General features: G+C 45.4%; 1 protein-coding gene and 1 long non-coding RNA gene across 4 annotated transcripts in view; one reads left to right on the top strand and one right to left on the bottom strand.

Moving 5' to 3' along the window:
- LOC128352394 (uncharacterized) overlaps positions 1 to 2,053 on the top strand; it is a 47,334-nt gene extending 45,281 nt beyond the window's left edge. The window contains exon 3 of the long non-coding RNA XR_008320374.1: positions 1,927 to 2,053. This is a non-coding gene — a long non-coding RNA (uncharacterized LOC128352394). The remainder of the gene's footprint in view (positions 1 to 1,926) is intronic.
- Positions 1,323 to 19,749, bottom strand: RASL11A (RAS like family 11 member A). Of its 3 annotated transcripts, XM_053312959.1 has the most exons (6): positions 19,732 to 19,749; positions 6,576 to 6,782; positions 5,529 to 5,676; positions 4,297 to 4,353; positions 3,791 to 3,870; positions 1,323 to 2,413 (listed from the first exon to the last, which is right to left on the bottom strand). In XM_053312959.1, the coding sequence occupies exons 4-6, from the start codon at positions 4,349 to 4,351 to the stop codon at positions 1,961 to 1,963; spliced, it is 588 nt and encodes a 195-aa protein (XP_053168934.1). In that variant the 5' UTR covers positions 4,352 to 4,353; positions 5,529 to 5,676; positions 6,576 to 6,782; positions 19,732 to 19,749; the 3' UTR covers positions 1,323 to 1,960. The 3 variants fall into 3 exon arrangements, with proteins under 3 accessions (XP_053168934.1, XP_053168935.1, XP_053168933.1); XM_053312960.1 differs by lacking the exons at positions 6,576 to 6,782; positions 19,732 to 19,749 and having other exon boundaries at positions 5,529 to 5,900; XM_053312958.1 differs by lacking the exons at positions 5,529 to 5,676; positions 6,576 to 6,782; positions 19,732 to 19,749 and adding an exon at positions 4,817 to 5,383 and having other exon boundaries at positions 1,327 to 2,413.
- Positions 19,750 to 20,908: the final 1,159 nt, after the last annotated feature.

Here is a 20,908-nt window from a genome sequence, read left to right as displayed (position 1 = left end):
GAGTGGCAGAGTCTATCCCCCACCACAGCAGGTGCTGGGCGGAGCACCACTGCTGGTAAGAGTGGCAGTACAGGAGGTAAGCAATTGATTGCCAGGAAATTTAGGACCAACAAATGGAGGTACTTTTTCATACAATGCATAATCCACTTGTGGAATTCTCTGCCACGAGATGTGGTAACAGCCAACAACCTGGATGGCTTTAAGAGAGAAGTTTTGGATGACTTCATGGAGGAGAGGTCTATCAATGGCTACTAGTCAGAGGGCTATAGGCCACCTTCAGCCTCAAAGGCAGGATGCCTCTGAGTACCAGTTGCAGGGGAGTAACAGCAGGAGAGGGGGCATGCCCTCAACTCCTGCCGTAGGCTTCAGTGGCATCTTGTGGGCCACTGTGTGAAACAGGATGCTGGACTAGATGGGACTTGGGCCTCATCCAGCAGGGCTCTTCTTATGTTCTTAAGCACCTACTAATTTACACTTAAAGGTGCCTCCTGCTGCCCCCACCCCACCCCCGTAGTGCCCACACCAGCCACCACTGTATGGGTGGCTACATGTAAATCCTGCAAGATATTCCCCTTAGGGGATGGGGTCACAGTTCAATGGAAGAACATCTGCTTGCATACAGGTTCCAGATTCGCTCTCTTGAATCTTCTGATAGGGCTGGGAGAGACTCCTGCCTGAAAACTTGGATTGCTGCTCCCAATCAGTGTAAACAATACTGAGCTAAATGGTCCAATGGGTTAGTCCATCTTATAAGGCAGCTTCCTACATTCCTATGATGCTTATTCTTAAGTAAGTGTGTGCAGGGATCTTAGCCTATGCCAATATCATAGGAACATAGGAAACTGCCATATACTGAGTCAGACCATTGGTCTATCTAGCTCAGTATTGTCTTCACAGACTGGCAGCGGCTTCTCCAAGGTTGCAGGCAGGAATCTCTCTCAGCCCTATCTTGGAGAAGCCAGGGAGGGAACTTGAAACCTTCTGCTCTTCCCAGAGGAGCTTTATCCCCTGAGGGGAATATCTTGCAGTGCTCACACATCAAGTCTCCCATTCATATGCAACCAGGGCAGACCCTGCTTAGCTATGGGGGCAAGTCATGCTTGCTACCACAAGACCAGCTCTCCTCCCAAAGAGCTACTCTCGGCATTTTGATGACTTGGCTATGAACTGCTAGATTCTTGACTTCTTTTATGTTGAAAGCCCCCTCAGTTTCCAAAACAGTTTAGCATGGGGCATTATGCTCTGCAGTTAAACTCAAAGGCTAGAAGAATGAGTTGCAGTTATTTGGATCCTGGGCTATATCATGGCCAAATTTAATGTGCTAAGATGACACCGTTTTGGTGAATGTCTTATTTTTTTAGGAGGAAAAAGGTGACTCAACTTTTTAATGACTTTTTCTTTAATAGTTACATTTTGCAACTTTATAAAACATCATCAAAGGTTCTCCCAGCATTTTACAAAATTAGTCAAAGCAATTTCTAGTCCATATTCACATTCTGGCATTCTGAGAGGTAAGTTCAGCCACGATCTGTAGGACTCAAATGTCTTTTGGAATGGGGTGTAAGGCAGAGAGAGAGAGAGAGGCAGCCCTATGCACAGTCCAGTTAAACTAAAGAACTAGGATTTAAGGTACTTTATTACCACTAGAGTTTGTCCAAGTTGAAATCCAGATACTTTTACATAACTTGCCCTGAGTTAAACAACAAATCGCCGTCAAATAACGGCCAGATTTTGGGTTCAGTTTCTTTCTCAAGCTACTAATGCAATCAATTGCATTCTGTTGCAATCCAGAGTTTTGGGGGTTTTGTTGTTGTAATACAAACGTTGAATGCAACAAAAGTATTTACATTCAAATGCTAATTACATGTGCATCAATACAAAAATAAAATATTCTCATAAATTTTATAAATAACATTTATAAAATAGTCTCTTTAAGGGCAAGGCACCTCAAGCCTGAAGTTCATTTGACTTTGTATGACAAAGCCTGTTTGAAACGTCTCTTGAGATCCTGCATATTTGGAGATTTGGGCCGAGGAATGATAGAAGATCTTCTTTTCTCTCCACTGCTGCAAATGTGCAATTTACCAACTTCTTTGCAAAGATACTGAAATACATCGCAAACGCCTTGGTAACTATCACTAGTGGAGATTTCTAGAAACACACTGCCCAGTTCGTTGGCCAGCTGTAGGCCATCACTTGTCGCTACCTGCCTGGAATGGGTCAGGTCACCTTTGTTGCCTACAATGACAAGAGGGATCTTAGAGTCTGGACGGATCTTCCGGATGTGTTGATAAAGGGGACGGATGGACTGATAGCTGTGGTAGTCTGTAATGGAATAGACCAAGAGAAAGCCATCTGCCCATTTGAGACATCTGGTAAGTGAATCCAACATCTGTGCAATGTCTTCTTGTACCTGAAAAGGAAAAAAGTATGCCTATTTACTCAAGTGTGTCCTAATAAATGGCAGGAAACTTTTGAACAGCAATTCTACTCTAAGGTAAAGGTAAAGTGTGCCATCAAGTCGATTTCAACTCCTGGCGCCCACAGAGCCCTGTGATTTTCTTTTGGTAGAATACAGGAGGGGTTTACCATTGCCTCTCTCCTCCTGCGCAGTATAAGTTGACGCCTTTCAGCACCTTCCTATATCGCTGCTGCCCAATACAGTACCAGTGGCGATTCGAACGAGCAACCTTCTGCTTGTTAGTCAAGCATTTCCCTGCTGCGCCATTACAGCTATCCAAATAAGAGCAGGTTTGTCCCCAAAATGACTTGGCTGCTAGAATAGATTTAGCTTTGGAGCCAACACTCAGTTCAAACATTCAGAAAGAACATGTGGCAGTGACCAAGGATGTCCAAATCACATATTTCCCCCCCTAATTTTTGGAATGGCTGTGTGGCAGCTTTAGAGGAACTAGTGTTCCCTTAAATGCTTGCTCAAGAATCCAGAATGGAAAGCAAGGTGAACTTCTTGAATATGCACATTTGATGCTAATCAGCAAGATACACTAAACTCTAGGCCACATGTAGTATTGAAGCAAACTGCTACTGAATGCTTAAGGCAATAAAAGCCAGTAACTGGTGCATATTAGACCATACCACATTAGAAATATTGGTCGACATGAGGAGAATTAGTCCCATTCAGGGGTGTAGCTATAACTGAGCAGATGGGTTCAAATAACCCGGGGGGGGCAGCTCCTGAGAGCCCCCCAGCTCCATCCTTCCCTATTTTCTTCATTCTCTCCCTCACTCTGAGGGGCTGCTGGGGAGAGAGGCATACACGGCCCCCCCTCCCCTAGCTACACCCCTGGTCCCACTGAAATTAAAAGGACAAAATAGGTACTGCCTAACTTGTCCTTTTAATTTCAGTGAGACTACTTTGACCAGTTCTCCTCATGTCAGCCAGTATCTCCAAGTCCTATGCACATTTACTTGGGAGTAAGTTCCACTCAGTATAATGGGACTAATTCCCAAGTAAACTGCCCGTCACATTTTTTATCATGCTCAGTCATCTACTCACAAATGCACCCACTCCCACCGCTTGCCATTTACTCTAAATTCCCACGCATTCCTCCCCACTGCCTCCTGCCTGTCCACAGTCAAAAATTCTCAGCCATAGAATGTTACTGGCAGCAATGAATAAATCACAGCAATGAACACAGATGGAGGACTGTACAAAGGTAACTTGAGCCACAGTCCACTGATGTCAAGGGGAGCTTTCACAGGAATATTCACTGAGTGGATGAATCAAACCTGAAAGCACTAAAAGGGCAATTTCAGAGCATTTTTGTACCTCAATGCATCCTGGAGTGTCTTGAATTTGCAAGAAAATTTGGTCACCCTCTACAGGAACAAGTCTTGAATACAGATTCCCTGAGGACATAAGAATAAAAGATGATCTGTTGTATTTTGCCTGGGGAACAGCACAGGGCAGTTGTTGCAAGCAGTTGTTAAATAGAAGATATGATCTCCTGTACCCACCTGTTGAACAATTGGGGGGGGGGGAGCTCAGAGGGTACATTCTTCCCCATGCAGGTATAGTAACCACAAACGAACCTCCACAGAGTTTAACAGAGCCCCTTCCCCACCCCAGGGTTTAACAAAGCCCCCCCGCCCCATCTCTCCCACCACCACCATTTGGGGGCATACATAAGGAGAAAGCTAGACTGCGTTTTGGGGCCATGCATAGGAGGGCAAAACCTCTGTTAAGTCCCGTGGGTTTCTGCCCATGCATAGGTGCTGCACCCAAGATTACAACCAAAATCTGCAAAGAAGAGATGTTGAGTTTTTTAAGCTCACCTGTGTTGGGTTCATAGTCTCCAATAAACCTCCTGGTTAGGTACCGTACAATCATCGCTGAAAGGAAGCAGAGTGCCTGGGTCAGTAAGCACAGGCAGCGGAGGGTTACCGGTCCACACACGTATTAAAAGAACATTCACTGAAAGAGACCTGACTATGAACTGCTTAATACAGACTGCAGCAGGAGTGCAGAGGCAGTATCCTAAATAGAGATGCCGTCTCCTTAGCTACAACTCAGGGCTTTTAATGTCTGCGAGTCAACGGAGGAATTTCCAGTGGCCCACCAAGGCGCGCTTTGATCTGTCCAAAGAGGACCCCACCTGAGGATGTTATAGATTGTGGGGCCGGGGGGGGGGGAGCAGAGGTTTCGGAGAGGCAACAAACCAGAATCCTCGCCTCCGTAGTCAAGCTTTTGACCGCCCCAGCCTCCCCACCCCAGGAAATGACGGGCGACTGGCTCCCTGGCTCCCCGTTGCCGACCACGGCTCGCAGAGAAGGGTCTTTGCTAGTTCGCACTTACCGCTTTTCCCCACGCCCCCTATTCCAAGCACAGCCAGCTTAATGTCCTTTACGAGGTAATCAGAGGGACACTCCTGGATCGGCGCTAGCAGGTAGTTCTGAGACATGATGGACAACCGCATGGGGGAAGAAGACTCCCCTCGCCCCCTCTTCGAAACAGGGAATCCGGTTGGCGGCGGCTGCAGCAGCAGCAGCGGCTGCAGGCAATGATCGCGTCCAAATCGCCGACCGGAGAGCCGGCAGCAACCACAACCAGCCAGGAGAGAAGCGCTGCGCTCCAGACGCTACGAGCAGCCTTGCCTGACCAGCACCCGCCCGCCACCAAGCGAGGCTACCATGAAGCGCGCGGCGCTTTTAAAGGCTTCTCGGTTGCCGAGGAGCGCCGCCTCCGCCTCCTCCCAGCCTTGGCCAGCTAAGGCAATGGGAAGGCTGGGCCGAGCGGCTTCGTTCGTACGCACAAGGCGACAAGCTGTGCGCACGACCACGCCCGACTGCTCTGCGCGCCAACCGCCGACAATGGCAGGGCGGCCGCGGAGTGGCCGAGGGGGCAGCACAGCAGCAGCAGCAGCAGCAGCAGGAGGTTGTGAATGAAAGCCTTCCAAGGTCGGGCAGCGGCGGCGGCAGGTTTGCCAAGCCTGGCTGCGGGACTTGGAGCTGCTTCTTGAGCTTCTGGGCCCGATCCTATAGCAGGTTTCTTGGGAAGTAAAGCTCACCGTGTTCGGTAGCTGTACTGTCTGTGCCAGCTCAATGTGCCTGGAGCCTTCTTTGGTCACTTTTGCAACTGGATAGTCAGAAGATTTCATTCTTTCTCCTCCTCCCTGTCCGCCGCGAACGAGGCGTTTTTCAAATGTGCAACTGCAACTAACCAGACACAACAGGCGGGCAGGTTGTTGTTGGTGGTGGTGGTGTTTAAAGTGCGGTTCTAAAAGAACATTTGCAAATGACTTTTTAGAACATATGCAAAAGTTGTATGATGTTAGGTGTGGCTTATAGCCATGAGAAAAGTAAAGTGAGTAGCTGACGCGTTCGGTATCCATTTCCCTCTCCCAGCCAAAGAGGCTTTCTACAGTCTTCACTGCTACTCTTCACAGAGACTTCGCCAACGAATAGTGCTGCAGTTCTGAGGATTTTCTCCCACTCTGTGTAGGCTTCATGTCATGGGGGAATGCAACAAAGGGCATGTGCACAGACAAGGAAAATGCCCAGGTGGGGGCATTTCTGAATATCATGCTTCCCGATGACTTACAGATACCAGATTTTGCATATACAATCCTGCCATTGAAATTAGCTGAATGGACTACGTTTTACACTGGAATATGATGGGGAAAGGGTTTTTTTAAGCTTTTTTTTTTTTTAAGAAGAAATTCAGAATACAGTATAATCATCAGATTTTAACTTATTGTTCTCAACAGATTTTAACACTCAATAAGCAATTCAATAGTCCAAAAAGGATATCATGCCCAAGAAAAGCAGAAGAGCTTTCTGAGATTAAAATTTCTGATGATTCAAACTTACTGTATATGGTAATTATGCAATAAAATGAATAGTGTTTGAAGTTGAAATCCTACAAATTAAAAACTTTTCTTTTACTTCCCTTTTGCAAGCACATTAATAACAAATTCTGTTACATATATTTAATTTCTTGAACTTTCCTGTAAGTGTAATCTACACAAAATGACTTTGCCTGGTAAATGACGGGCCTCACCTACTAATCCTTAACAAAGTTTTAAATTACTGGTAAAAGTGTATCTCTGACATACCTTTCTCAGGCCTCAGGTGAAGTGAGAATTTGCCCCAGAATACCCTTAAGTGAACTAGAGGATTCTGGGACATGCAATAAGTTCATGTGGGGTTCAGCAGGGTTGGAAGTGCCATGTGTTGCTTCTGACCTGGCTGGACTCCATTTAGAGCCCATTCAAATGCAACACCAATTCATGAAGGAGTTCTAAGAAGTCTTGGGTTCATGCCTACAAACCAGTAACATACATGTATCAGGGTTTGAACCTGTTTGTGATTAGGATTGCAATGTATCCAATGTTTATTTATTTATTTATTTATATTAATTTGTTCACCACCCCAAACTTCCGTCTCTGGGCGGTTCACAGCAATATAAAACAAGTAAAAACACAGATAATAAAAACCTTAAAACAATTTAAAACCACAGTCCAGTTAAAAAGCATGAGTGAAGAAATAAGTCCTTAAGTACTTTTTAAAAGTTGTCAGAGATGGGGAGGCTCTTATTTCAGCAGGGAGCACATTCCAGTCTCGGGGCAGCAACAGAGAAGGCCAGTCCCTCTCAGGATGATCTCAGTGGGTGGTGGGGCTCATGGCGAAGAGAACATTCTTTTAAATATCCAGGGCCTAAGCTATTTAGGGTTTTCTAGGTTATAACCAGCACTTCATATTTTGCCCAGAAATTTATCGTCAGCCAGTGTAGTTCTTTTAGTATCCGAGTAATATGGTCTCTTTGAGATGACCAACTTGGCTGCCGCATTCTGTGCCAACTGCAGTTTATGGACTATGTACAAAGGCAGCCCCACATAGAGTGCTATTACGGTAGTCAAGCCTGAAGGTGACCAGCATATGTACCACTATTTTAAGGTCATTTACCTTAAGTGGTACAGCGGGGGAAATGCTTGACTAACAAGCAGAAGGTTGACCGTTCGAATTCCTGCTGGTACTACATTGGGCAGCAGCGATATAGGAAGATGCTGAAAGGCATCATCTCAGACTGCACAGGAGGAGAAGGCAATGGTAAACCCCTCCTGTATTCTACCAAAGAAAACCACAGGGCTCCATGGGCACCAGGAGTCGAAATTGACTTGACAGCACACTTTACCTTTACCTTTACCTCTACCTCCAGAAACGGATGTAGCTGATGTATCAGCCAAAGCTGATAAAAAGCACGCCTGGCAATTGCCTCAACCTGAGAGAACAGAGAGAATTTTGCATCCAGATGCACTCCCAGACAGTGTACCTATTCCTTCTGGGGAAGTGTGACCCCATCTAGGCCAATATTGGCATGGACAGTCCAGGAATCTGACATCCTGTTAGGAAGAGTATCATCCTGTATACGAAATGACCAGGAATTTGAGCAGGAAGATTGCTTTAATGAGCTTTACCCATTTTTCTGGTGCTTCTCTCTGGGCATTGTAACTACATGGTGTCGGTGGCTGATGTACTGCACAAACCTCCATGTAAATAACATGCTTGCAGTTGCACTCTTGCACATACACAAAAATAGCACAAACACAGTCGCATAATAGTATGGCCATTGGAAATAATGAACAACCCCCTCAAAAAAGTGGGAGGGGAACCCAAAGCATAACAGGATCGCAAATCCATACAAGAAAGAAAAAAATCCACTATATATAAAAAAAAATCTCATGTAGAAATAGACACACAAACTATATGTAAACCAACATCATGTACAGACCTTTAAAAACTCGTATTACTGAACATAAGAGCACATTTAAAACAGCTAATATGGAGGTTCCTGCTTTTACTAGGCATTTTCCTCTATAATAAAATGGTTAGGTGTGCGCCCGTGTCTCTGCGCCCGTGTCTTTCTCGGCCGTTCTGGGCATGCGCAAAGCGCATTTGACCCGGGAGACACGGCGGCCATGTTGTCTCCTGGGTCAAAAGAAGGAGAAGCGGGGACCGGGGAGGGCAGAGGCGGCAGCGGCGAAGGAGAACAAGCGGGAACCGGGGAGAACGAAGGAGAACAAGCGGGAAGGAGAACAAGCGGGAAAATGAAGGAGAACAAGCGGGAACCGGGGAGGGCAGAGGCGACAGTGGCGAAGGAAGTTTTGGAACCAGGAGCACTCCCAAGCTACATGTTGTCAGACTTAGGGGGTGTGGCTTGGATGGAGGTGGCTGGCGGCAGTGGGCTGGACAGGGGTTGCCAGCATCCTCGCCCTGCCACTGGCACCCCGTCGCCTTCTGTGTTGGAGATGCAAGCTCCAGAAGGCATCAGCTCTCTGCGCCAGCATCCCTATTGACCACTGCGGCATTAGGGGGTGGAGACAGTGTGTAAGGCAATCCTCTCTGTCTCTGACCTGATACCCTTTTGTTGGACTGATACACTCAGGTTTCATATCTCACCTGAGAGACATTTCCGCCCTTCTTCCCCAAAGCCACCTAACGGCGCAGCAGGGAAGCAACCTGCCTAGAGAGCAGGAGGCTGTTGGTTCAAATCCCCACTGGTGTGTTTCCCCAGAATATGGGAAACTCCTATACTGGGCAGCAGTGATATAGGAAGGTGCTGAAAGGCATCATCTCATACTGCGCAGGAGATGGCAATGGTAAACCCCTCCTGTATTCTACCAAGAAAACCACAGGGCTCTGTGGTCGCTAGGAGTTGACACTGACTCGACGGCACGACCATTCTTTCCCCCACCCCTCATGTAGCTAGCAGCAAGGCTTGTAGGCTCTCTCTCTATCCAGCATGTATTTCCTAAATAAACCTCTTCACTTTGAACCTTAACTCCATGTCGCCAGATACTCGTAATTAGCAGTACTCTGCTCACCTGGAGCTTTCCCAGAGGGCAGACTTTACTGTGAGTTCTCTGAGAGGCTTTACTGGAGTTCAAAGTTGCCCCCCAAAACCAATGCAAGAAGTGGATTCTTTTTACCCTGGATATAAATCAGGCTACAGTCTAATACGCAGTGAAAAACCCGAATTGTGTGTGACGTGCTCCCTGATAGCTCGCACAGACTTCAGGGTAAATTTGGCTGATATGTGAACACACGCCCTCTATTCCGGATGAGATGCTCACTAAAAGCCGGGTGTGAAAAACTTCCTGTGTACTTTCACTGCAGTTGGGGCAGATAAGGAATCTAGCCTCTTCCAACATACTGCTCACCTGTCATGTGCCCCACCCCCACTCAACAGGAGAACCCTTGGCCCAAAAGCCACTGCCCCCCCCCCCCCGCAAAAAAAACACCACCCCACAGCACTATCTCTGTTTAAACCATTACTAACAACATTGGTAAAAAAGCATATCTAGTTATACTTCCATGATTCCACAGAGGGAAATAAGCATAACCACTGAATTTCTGCTTCACAACATTTCCAGATTCATTCACAGTATGATGCACATTTGGCGTCTCTTGTGCCTTTATTTTGTTCATAAGCAATGTCATTAAACTTGCATTTCTCAGTTATAGTGTCAAATGAGTACAAATATGAGCCATATTGCTTTTGTTTATCATAAAACTAGATTACAAAAATATTAGACACCACTAACAGACTGTTCAAGCTGCATTTCGGAAGAAGCAATACAATCAAGTAGGGCATGTTTTCTCCCGTGTGTAAAAAAATAAAATAAAAATCCAGACACTAAAAGTGATAAGTTCCAGTTCTAGGCTTCCAAGGGGAAACGCTTTATAGCTGCTTCAGTGAGACTGGTAGGAAGCTCATACTTAAGACTGACGGGAGTCATCCTTATATCGACCCACACAAAGTGTCATGTTTAATATAGAAGTGCCCCAAGAGGCTCCATTCAAAGCAACAGCTAGTATTCTGAATTTTTCTGTCCCAGAGTGAATTCAGTTTCATGGATGTAGAAGCAGTGCAAATAGGCAACAAGTCAGCCCTAATTAGCACCAATGTAAAGCACATATGTGCTGCAAAGAGGCTGAAGATTATATTTACACAGTATATATTGTATATGTCTTGCTGTCACTGGATGACATCCTGAGTCATCCTGAGACATTACTCAGGACAAGTCACTGGATGACATCCTGAGTAAATTGCTCAAGAGGTTACTCTAAAGGACTACTCACGAACGTTTGACTGTCTAAAAGAAAATCTTTTACCTTTACTCCCCTCCAGGAAGTTGCTGGAGGCAGCGGGGTACGGGGGTCTGTGGAGGTTCCCCCTCCCACCACCAGCCTTCAATATGCCCCCCTCCTATCGGTTCAGCCGGCTCTTCGCTCATTCGGGTGCTCTCGGCCAGTTTTCGGCCTTGTACCGGTGGTGCAGCCGCCATTTTGGAGGCCCCACACCTGTGCACTGTGCCTCTGCATGGCCCGGGCCACACAGAGGCACAGAGAGCAGGCGCACAGCCTCCAAAATGGAGGGTGCGCTGCCAAGAGAAAGCCAAAAACCATCTGAAGAGCACCCAAATAGGCGACGAGCCGGCTGAACCAACTGGAGGGGGACATATTGAAGGCTGGCGGGGGGAGGGAGAACCTCTGTGGACACCCCCCGCCCCCGCCACCTCCAGCAACTTTCCAGAGGGCAGTAAAGGTAAAAAAAACCCATCTGCACACACATCCCGAACTGAACAGGGGGGCAGAGTTTGATGGGGTGCTGGACCGAACTGGCCCGGTTGGGTTTGAGTCTGGTCCGGACTCGAACCGAACTGGGCCAGCTGGTTCTGTGAACATCCCTAGTCCATCAATATTGTCTATACTGATTGGCAACGGCTCTCCAAGGTTTCAGACAGAAATCTCTCCCAGCCCTACATGTAGATGCAAGAGAGTGAACTTTGGACCTTCTGCATGCAAAGTATCCCAGTGATCACTATTTCTCAAGAGGGACCACTCTGAAGGTTTATCAATGTTAGAATCGTTTCCCACCACACTGACTCCTATGCCATGCTGTGCTTTGCAGGGGTTGGGGGTGTGAGCTTTAAGAGAAGCAGAGACCTGTTGCGCCCCAGTACCGTCTTGAAAAGGTGCACATGGAGGTCTGGGAAGTGTAGACCTTCCCAGCACTTCCCCAACAGAGCCCTGCAGAGAAAGCACTGTGAAAGACTACACTTCCCAGCACTCTGTGAGCACCTTACAAAATGGTGCTACTAGGGCTTGAGAGGGCTCCTTTTCCCTTAAAGGAGTGAAGAAAACTGCCCTGTCCCATAATCCCAGATAGATAAGGTGCTTCCATAGTAATACTACTTCCAGGCCACATGACTTATATGATTGAATATACACATAAATTGATCTTTAAAAAAAAACAAGAAGTTTTTAAATGGTGTTGTATTGGTTATCTTCTTTCTTTCTTTTTGGTGTGTTGTAATTTAAAAGTGGTGGTTCTCTTTATTTAGCAGGGGGAGAACAACTGGCCCTATTCATCCCCAGCACACCATCCTTCCAGTGGCTGTTGCTGGTGTCTATCATGTTTCTTTTTAGATTGTAAGCCCTTTGGGGAAAGAGAGCCATTTTATTTATATCGATGTAAACCACTTTGGGAACTTCTGTTGAAAAGCAGTATATAAATATTCGTCATATTCTTATTTTATTTTTTATATAGGGACACATGTAGGGCAGGTGGAAAGACAGCATGTCCACATAACTGACTTCCCACAATAGGTGCAGAGGCATCTTGGACTGGGGGTGCTTTCTGCTGAACAGGAACAGAAAAGAAAAGAACAGGAAGCTACTAATCCCACACTGTACATCTATTGCTTTGCAAGAGGAGCCTGTCCTGATCAGCAGAAGGATAGCCAATTAGCCACAGTAATTCCGAAACAAGTTGTTCTAGTAAGAATTAATCTGCCTCCTTTCCTTTCACTATCCCTACAACTGGACTAAATTCGGTTCAAATCAGTTAGGTGGTCTACAAGTTAGACCTTTTGCGCATCAAACGTTCATGCATCCACCATATTGGACCAGGGTGGTTAGCATCAACACAAACCATGCCATTGTGGTGTCTCTGTGTGTCACTCACTACAACTCTACCTAACTTGGTTCAATTCGGTTAAACAGTCCACAAGTTAGCCCACTTGCACCTCAAATGTTCACGCGTCTGCCATCTTGGTTTGGGGTAGATTACATCATCACAAACTATGCCATTGGGGCTTCCCTATGTGTCCCTACAGCTGTAGCAAATTTGGTTCAAATCAGTTAGGCAGTTCACAAGTTTGCCTACTTGTGCCTCAAAATTTTACATGTCTGCCATCTTCAGTTGAGGTGGATAACATCATCCCTGTGTGTCCCTACAACTGTACCCGACTTGGTTCATATTGGTCCAGGCTTTGAGAAGTTGATGGGGGAGGGTGTACACACATGGATGAACACACAGAATGCTGATCTCATAAGCCTACTGGAAAGTATGATAAAAATGTCTTGTTGAGTTCAAAATGGCTGCTAGTTATATAAAGACAGAAACAAATATATATTGATCCTGAAGTTTAAAGCAGTCTTCTTATTTCCCTTCATGTTCTTTTTTCAAGAGGCACTTTGAGCAAAACCTCTTAAGCTGTTTCACTATGGAGGGGAATAAATGTAGGCTTTATTGCTTCAAGGCCACACACAATTGCTAGAATATTGTCATATTCTTATACAATCAACAAACAAAAGATGAACAAACATTTGCTAAAAAAAAAAAAAAAAATCCCCAGAGAACTCATAAGGTGTGAAAGAAGAGCAGAAGGGCCAGATGGGTGCCTGAGAATGGATTGCCCTTGCTGGCAATGTTGTCGTTTTATTTCGGTTTACAACCCAGCATCCCCTTGCTGCAAAATCTGCCTGATAGTTTACCCTGATATCAGCACATGTCCTAAAAATATTTTGCATGATGTAGGATGCTCATTAAAATGGCTGACCAGATAAACAACCAGCTTGCTAAGACATGATTGAGGGTTCAAACCATCTTTGCCAAGTTGTTCAGGAGTCAAGACCTTCCCTGGCTGTGTGACATTGGAGCCAAATTCACATCTCATTCATGTTCCAACAACAACAAATATTTATATACCGCTTTTCAACAAAAGTTTCCAAAGCGGTTTACATAGAGAATTGAATTGAATTGAATTGAATTAATAAATAAATGTCAATCCCTGTCCCCGAAGGGCTCACAATCTAAAAAGAAACATAAGATAGACACCAGCAACAGTCACTGGAGGTACTGTGCTGGGGGTGGATAGGGCCAGTTACTCTCCCCCTGCTAAATAAAGAGAATCACCTTGTTAAAAGGTGCTTCTTTGCTCAGTTAGCAGACATCGACTGTCCCAAAAGCATCTCCTGTTCTGTTCAGTCACAGGCTGCAAAAGCAGGGCTGGCTGGCTGGCGGGCTATCTCTCCCCCCCCCCCCCGCCCACTCTCATATGACACCTCACAGTTAACTAATACATCCACTTGGATTCTACTCCCCCACCCTTATCATTTCATTCTAACTCAGTAACAATTAAATAATATATCTACGTATTTGGATATACCTCAGAATTGAAAATATAGAACATTTGGCCTTATTTACAAAGAAAAAACCAAATCTCGGATGTTGTGTTAAACCATGCACCAAATTATAATGTATAAATTATATACATTATATAATTTAGCAGAAATCCACAATCTTAATTCTTTATTGGCCTTCAAGAAAGCCCCCTGTTTGGCCTGACCTTCCAGAGTTTTTAATTAGTTTTAATTGTTTTAAAGCTCTAACCTGGTTTTCAGGTTTTTAATTGTTCTGATTGTTTAATTTTTTTTAAAGATGTTTTAATTGTTAATTGGTGTATATATTTATATTTCTGTTTTAATTGCTATTGGTTTTAATGGTTTCTGTTTTAATTGTAAACCGCCCTGAGCCATTTCGGAAGGGCGGTATAAAAATCGAAAAAATAAATAAAAATAATAAATAAATAAATGGTTCCCACATTGAAACAAATTTATTCTCTTTGTTCTTTATATATGAAGTAATATATGAAGTAATATATGAATATATATGAAGTAACCTTAGCCATTGATGCATATTCCCAAAGCTTAAGTTGCCATCTCATGAGGCGTAATGAAGCAGTTGCCTCAGGTGACAGACGTGGTGAGGGTGGTGGACACTGTTACCCTGCAGCCCCTTGCTGCTGTGAGTGCCACACCACCTGCCTGCCACACCACCTGCCGCTGCCTCTCCTCTAACCCCAGGAGGAGCTGTAGCAGTGGTCGGGCGCACTTCATGCAGGAATTCCGGCCAGCCATCACCATACAGCTCTTCCGTCTCCACACTTTCTCCTTCCAGAATTGGAGGCCTTCAGCAACCCTTGCTTTTCACCCTGGATTGCTTTCAAAACCAGCAGAGGTCAGATCTGATCCTTGCAAGCTTTGAAAGTCATGTGGAGTGAGAAGAAAGGGATGCTGATAGCCTCTCCTCCCCACTCCCCACACCTTTCCTAGCCTGCAAGAGTGGGATGTGACCCTTGCAAGCTTTGAAAGGGGACCGGGATTGGGGGGGGAGGGAAAGCTGCCAGTAGCCTCTTCTCACTGCATACTCCCCTTTAAAGCCAGCAGCTCTTGATTTGACCCTTGCAAGCTTTGAAAGGAATGTGGGGTGAGAAGAAGGGGCTGGTGGCAGCCTCTGCCTTGCTCCCTGCCCCCTTTAAATCATGCAGGAGGATGGGACAGGCCCCAATTATGGGAGAGGGTAAAGCAGCATTTAGTGCCTCACCTCATACATGTGCAGAAGTGTGCACACACACGCAAAAACACACACAGACATGTGCGTTCGCACATGCACATGCGCACACACACACACCCCTAACTGAGCAAAGAGGCACCTTTTTAAAGTGGTGTCTCTCTTTATTTAGCAGGGGGAGAGCAACTAGTCCTATCCATTCCCAGCACAGAATCCCTCCAATAGCTGCTGGTGGTGTCTATATTATGTTTCTTTTTTAGAGTGTGAGCCCTTTGGGAATATGGAACCATTTTCCTTATATCTATGCAAACCACTTGGGGAACTTTTGTTGAAAAGCGGTATATAAATATCCATCATATTTGTATATTACAGGGTTGTAAGTGGATCTCTTTTGCAGCCTCAGGCCTATCTCTGATCACCTGCAATATTTATTATTTCTCTGTGTGAACCGCCCTGAGCCATTTTTGGAAGGGCAGTATAGAAATCGAATAAATAAATACCACGGAATATTTATAGTGGACTACATTATAGGATTATAGCCACCTAATGGTGCAGCGGGGAAATGCTTGACTAGCAAGCAGAAGGTTGGTGGTTTGAATCCTCGCTGGTACTATATCGGGCAGCAGCAAGGTAGGAAGATGCTGAAAGGCATCGTCTCATACTGCCCGGGAGGAGGCAATGGTAAACCCCTCCTGCATTCTACCAAAGAAAACCACAGGGCTCTGTGGGCACCAGGAGTCAAAATCGACTTGACTGCACACTTTACCTTACATCATAGGATTATGATGATATAGAGCCAGCATGGTGTAGTGGTTAGAGTTGGACTAGGACCAGGGAGACCCAAGTTCACATCTCTGCTCAGCCACAAAACTCACTGGGTGACTCTAGGCCAGCCACTTAGCCTAAACTACCTCATTCTGTTGTGAGGACAAATGCAGCCGTGTACATTTCTCTGGGCTCCAGTCCTTGGTGGAAAAGCAGGATAGAAATGTAAGTACCTGTATCAACTCCCTACTCTGCAACATGAAACGAAGAATACTGGAGGACTCTTGTAAAACCACACTCAGTCACAAACTCCCAAACCTACAGTATGAGGCAAGTTATATGGACTGTACTGACAAATTTTTTTAAAAATCCACAGAAAATGCAAACTTGCCTTCACTTCTGCTTTACTGCTGTGAGCACAGGGAACTATGGTAACATCTTGCATTTGTCTGCAATCATGCATAGCTCTCATTTACAACCTGCTAGCAGGAAAAAAAAATATATGGTAGGACTAGGAGGTGGGGCGGACACAAGCAGCCCAACAGAGGGTCAGAAGTCAGGATGGAGCTGTCAAAGTGTAAGCCCTTATCTGACATCTCTGAGGGCCAGGGACAATGGGTGATCTGGACCCTCAGAGGTGATGGGAGGCAGGCCAGACAAGAGCACATAACTGCAGAGACATCAGCTGAGGGCATAATACAGTAGTGGTGTGTCTTTGGATGACAGGATGGAAGAGCACCCCCTCTTGTGAGCGGTCATCTCCCAAGAGGGAACTCTCTTCTGGCCTGTTGACTAATGAGGATGGCCCTCTGCTTTATCTGCCCTTGAACAGAGAGACAGAAATGGAAATTCAGCCAGCTCTTCAGCCACACACAGAGCCAAGAATAGGCACAGCAGGAGCACTTCATTGGCGGACAGACCATAAGAGAGCTCCCTCTCAGAACTCTCATGAGAAGAAAGTCTCTTCCAGTCCATCCACCGCCACAGATGTGCCTGTCCTTGGCCAACATTTCTGAAGTTATGTGCAGGCACCGGAGGTGGAGGGCGGAGTATAAAAGCATCAGGAAACAGCTACTCCTCTTCTGGACTTCACCAATCAGTTTTTGTTTTGTTTTTTCCCTTTTAAAATTTTTCCTCAAACCTGCTGCAATTCCCTTCAGAGCTAATCCTCAGATATGTTGCAAAAACTGCCAGTGGAAAGGTAAATGCAAAGTCAAGAAATTTTAAAATAAGAGCATTCATTTATTTTAAATTAAATGTTATGCTCAAGACTGCCAATCTAATTTAAGCCCAGGTTTGAAAAATTAAGCAGGAACAAGTTAGCACTCCCTTCTCATTGAAATAGTAAATGTGCTTTATCTCTATCTTCCTAAGCCTAATGAAATCAGTAATCAAGGCATAGTACATTTTTTTAAAAGGTATTATTTTTGGAGGTCACAATATCAGAATGTTAGAGAACTCCAAAATAGGAAATTTGCTCTGCACACAGGAATTGTCCATGTAGCCCCTTTAACTATGTACATACACACAAGCTAGTTACACACAATACATGTTACTGCATCAAACTCTTCTTGTTGGCTCCGCAGTATTGACTGCTGTAACTTTTTCTATTAAGTTAAATAGCACAGCATAAATCAATCAATCAATCAATCAATCAATCAATCAAAATAAGGAAGCCAGCACTTTCTATCTTCATGTTTACGTGATGAAAAGATTTGAACTTGCTGGTTTAATTTTTCCAAGCAAAAGTTACAGAGATTTCCAGCCTCTTCAGACGCTGATCCTTGATCTCTGAAGAGTAAACCTTTGTAAGATATTCGTAACATGTGCATCACACAAGGTAAACAGCCATTGCTTCTTTCACTGTATTTTGAATCAGCTGAAACTATGTATGGAGAAACCAGTGATTCAGAAGAGCCGAGGTGAGCTCAAAAAGTGACAGATGTGTGGGATGAGAATAAGGAATGAAGGCTACGCAAGACAGAAAATGGAGTTGCAGCAAACAAGCGGAAAAACCTCTATTAAAAAATGATAATCTAAATTTATAAAAAGATGCACATCAATGAGGAACACAAAGGTGGAGTAGCTGGAGAAAGAGACAAAGACATCTACGACTCAAAGCAATGGCCTCTTAATTAGCACAAAAATGTGACATCTCTAAAAGACTACAAAAATAATGTATTCGTGTTGCAAATTAAGTCTCCTGAAAGTGTCCCTCAGGGCTGCTTTGCACGTCACAGAAGTACTCCCACAACTTTCTCCTGTGGATACTATCAAAGCGCATGTCCAACTCCTCATGATTCAGATGCAGATGGGCTGCACTGCTTCTGGGAGTGTGAAGTTCAGGAAGCAGGGTTTCCCTTATAGTTCTGCTGAGTACTCCTTGAACAAGTCCAAGCACAACACTTGTGGGACAAAACTGATATTTGCAGCTAATGGTTCCAAACCTGTTGCTTGTTCAAACCCTTCAGACATGCTGGCTGATATCTTGAATACCCAAGAACCGCTGTAGCACCAGTGCTTCTCTTTCAGACTAGGCCTGCAATGGTGTGTAACTTTCAGCTATCTTCCCTTCCCCCCAAAGCAGGGGCATCCAGACCCCCTTGGGGGTAGGGTATTGTGGGGGGGATTTGTCTTCCTTGGATTAAATCTTCATCTGTCCCAGGCCACAGCACTCTTTCCCTCAACTCCCCAAAGGCAACAAGAGGGGTAGGTGTCAGCACCTTGGTCCATCAGGCACTCCAGCCAATGAGCCAGACAGCCAGCAGGGCTCACTCCACCTCTGGAGGTCCAACTCTGCAGGAAGAAGCAGAGAGAGGAAGGCACGAAGCATGGCAGATGCATCATCCCCAGAAAAAGTCCTTGCTGCCTTTGCCCCTTCCCAGAGAGAGTTCTGTGGACCAAGATGATCAGGGGCCTAGAGCACCTTTCTTTTGAGGTAAGGCTACAACACCTGTGGCTATTTAGTTTAGAAAAAAGACGACTGCGGGGAGACATGATAGATGCATTGTGTGGAGAAAGTGGATAGAGAGAAATTCTTCTCCCTCTCATATAACACTAGAACCAGTGGTCATCCCATGAAATTGATTGCCAGGAAATTTAGGGCCAATAAAAGGAGGTACTTTTTCATGCAACACATAATCAACTTGTGGAATTATCTGCCACAAGATGTGGTGAAATTTGCCCCACCACTGAGCCAATGTATATATATACAAAAATGAAAAGCTCATAATAATAAACCAGTAACACTAATAAACAATTATTACAAAACTCAGCAAAATGATGTCATACAGATGATATATACAAAAAACCAATACGTAATACAGGATACAAAAAATGCTTTCTCATATAGCTGAATGCACCAATAAACCAGTAAAGACATATGCAGAAACAATAACCAATATACAATTTGTAAAGGAGGTCTGGATAAGCCGGGCAAAAATTAGGGCTGCAGGGTGGAAAAGGGCAAAATCAAAATGAGTGGCAGATGACAGATGTGCTACATCAGATGTAATTTCAAAAGGAGATGTAAATATCCTCAGTGGCAAAAGTCCAATATTATGAATGCAGAAGTAAAGAAATGAAGTCATAAACGCAAAAAGTCTGTCAGAAACACTGCCATAAATAAGGTGAACATTGTCAAGGATGAAGCCCTCTGCATGCCCTTGTAGAAAGTAACCAATCTTGAAAAGTCAGTGGACGGCTCTTCCGGATAAAGGCCGTTTTGCCCATAAAAGCTTCATCAGCCTGTATAAAATAAAATAAGCAAGCAGTGTACAATCCTATATAATAAAACCCTAAGGTACCTGCGTCCGTGTCTCTTGCGGGTGTTCTGCGCATGTGTGGCGCGTGCGCCGCTCCGCTGGTGAGGAGGCCGCTCGGATCCCTGGCGGCAGGGCTTAAGAGCCCTCCGCCGCTGCTACAGCCCCCAAGAGCAGCCGCTCGGATTGGGCCGCATCTGTGGCACCGCCCGGAGCAGCCACTCCGGTGGTGGGGAGGCCGCTCGCCGCCCTGGATCCCCGGCGGCAGGGCTTAAGAGCCCTCCGCCGCCACTACAGCCCCCGGGAGTGGCCGCTCGATTATGCCGCGTCTGCGGTGCCGCTGAGGGAGGCCGCACCCAGGGCCTCTAAGCAGGGGGCCGCCCTTGATTCTCGGCGGGGGGGGCTTAAGAGCCCTCCGCTGCCGCTACAGCCCCCAGCACAGCCGCTCCTATTAGGCCTGACCACGTGCTCCTGACGCCTAGGAGCTGCTCTGAATGTCCTCTCTCCAGCGAGTCAGAGAGAGGACTGAGCCGGCGCAGGCGCGCAGACGGCTCCTCTGTTCACAACTCATCTAGCGCCCGTTAATGTAACGGGCTTAACAGTCACTAGTGTAGAATAAGATATGAGAAAAACCAGGAATGTATCCCCCACTAAATATATGAAAAAGAAACTCTGATATGGAGCAGCATACAAACCTCCGCAACAACATGAGTGCCAATATCTTATTTCTTTAGCTAGATACAGCCTTTTAGTCCTCTCCGGCATTAGTATCTACAGAAAACTCCCCCGTTTATATCTATGTGAAATAAATTACCCACAGCTGTTGATGGCGTCATGAACAACACCTTTAAGCATGCGTACATGCAGATGAATGACTCAGCAATAAATCAAAAGACCAAAAAAAAAAAGCAAGAAAAGGAAAACCATACAAAACCAATGCTTAAAGGGAACCGGTCTAGAATACTGGATGACAAGAAAATCTTGCAATAATGCAGCACACCTAACAAAACATCCTAACAAAGTCTAGAAAAAGTCTAGAAAAAAAGGGGAGATAAAGCAGGAGGAGGGGGAGGTATACTTCAGACATAAAAGATGGGGGGGGAATTTTTTACTAACATAAGTCTCATGCACAAAGATAAAAAGGGGGAGACAGAAACCTATCAGACCCAGTGAATATCAGGCAATCGATGATGTGGAGACGAAGTTCCAGAATAGGAAAAAG

This window comes from Hemicordylus capensis, chromosome 3 (genome assembly GCF_027244095.1).
Source record: "Hemicordylus capensis ecotype Gifberg chromosome 3, rHemCap1.1.pri, whole genome shotgun sequence".
NCBI classification, from domain to species: domain Eukaryota; kingdom Metazoa; phylum Chordata; class Lepidosauria; order Squamata; family Cordylidae; genus Hemicordylus; species Hemicordylus capensis.
The sequence above is the reverse complement of the archived record's forward strand: the minus strand, read 5'-3'. Positions and strand labels throughout refer to the sequence as shown.

Excerpts from the sequence above, each read along its gene's own strand:
- RASL11A (XM_053312958.1), bottom strand. The coding sequence starts at position 4,937 with ATGCGGTTGTCCATCATGTCTCAGAACTACCTGCTAGCGCCGATCCAG. Across the intron at positions 4,354-4,816 it reads AGGGGGCGTGGGGAAAAGCG|CGATGATTGTACGGTACCTA; the intron begins GTAAGTGCGAAC and ends GCTTCCTTTCAG. Across the intron at positions 3,871-4,296 it reads AGACTATGAACCCAACACAG|GGAATCTGTATTCAAGACTT; the intron begins GTGAGCTTAAAA and ends TTATGTCCTCAG.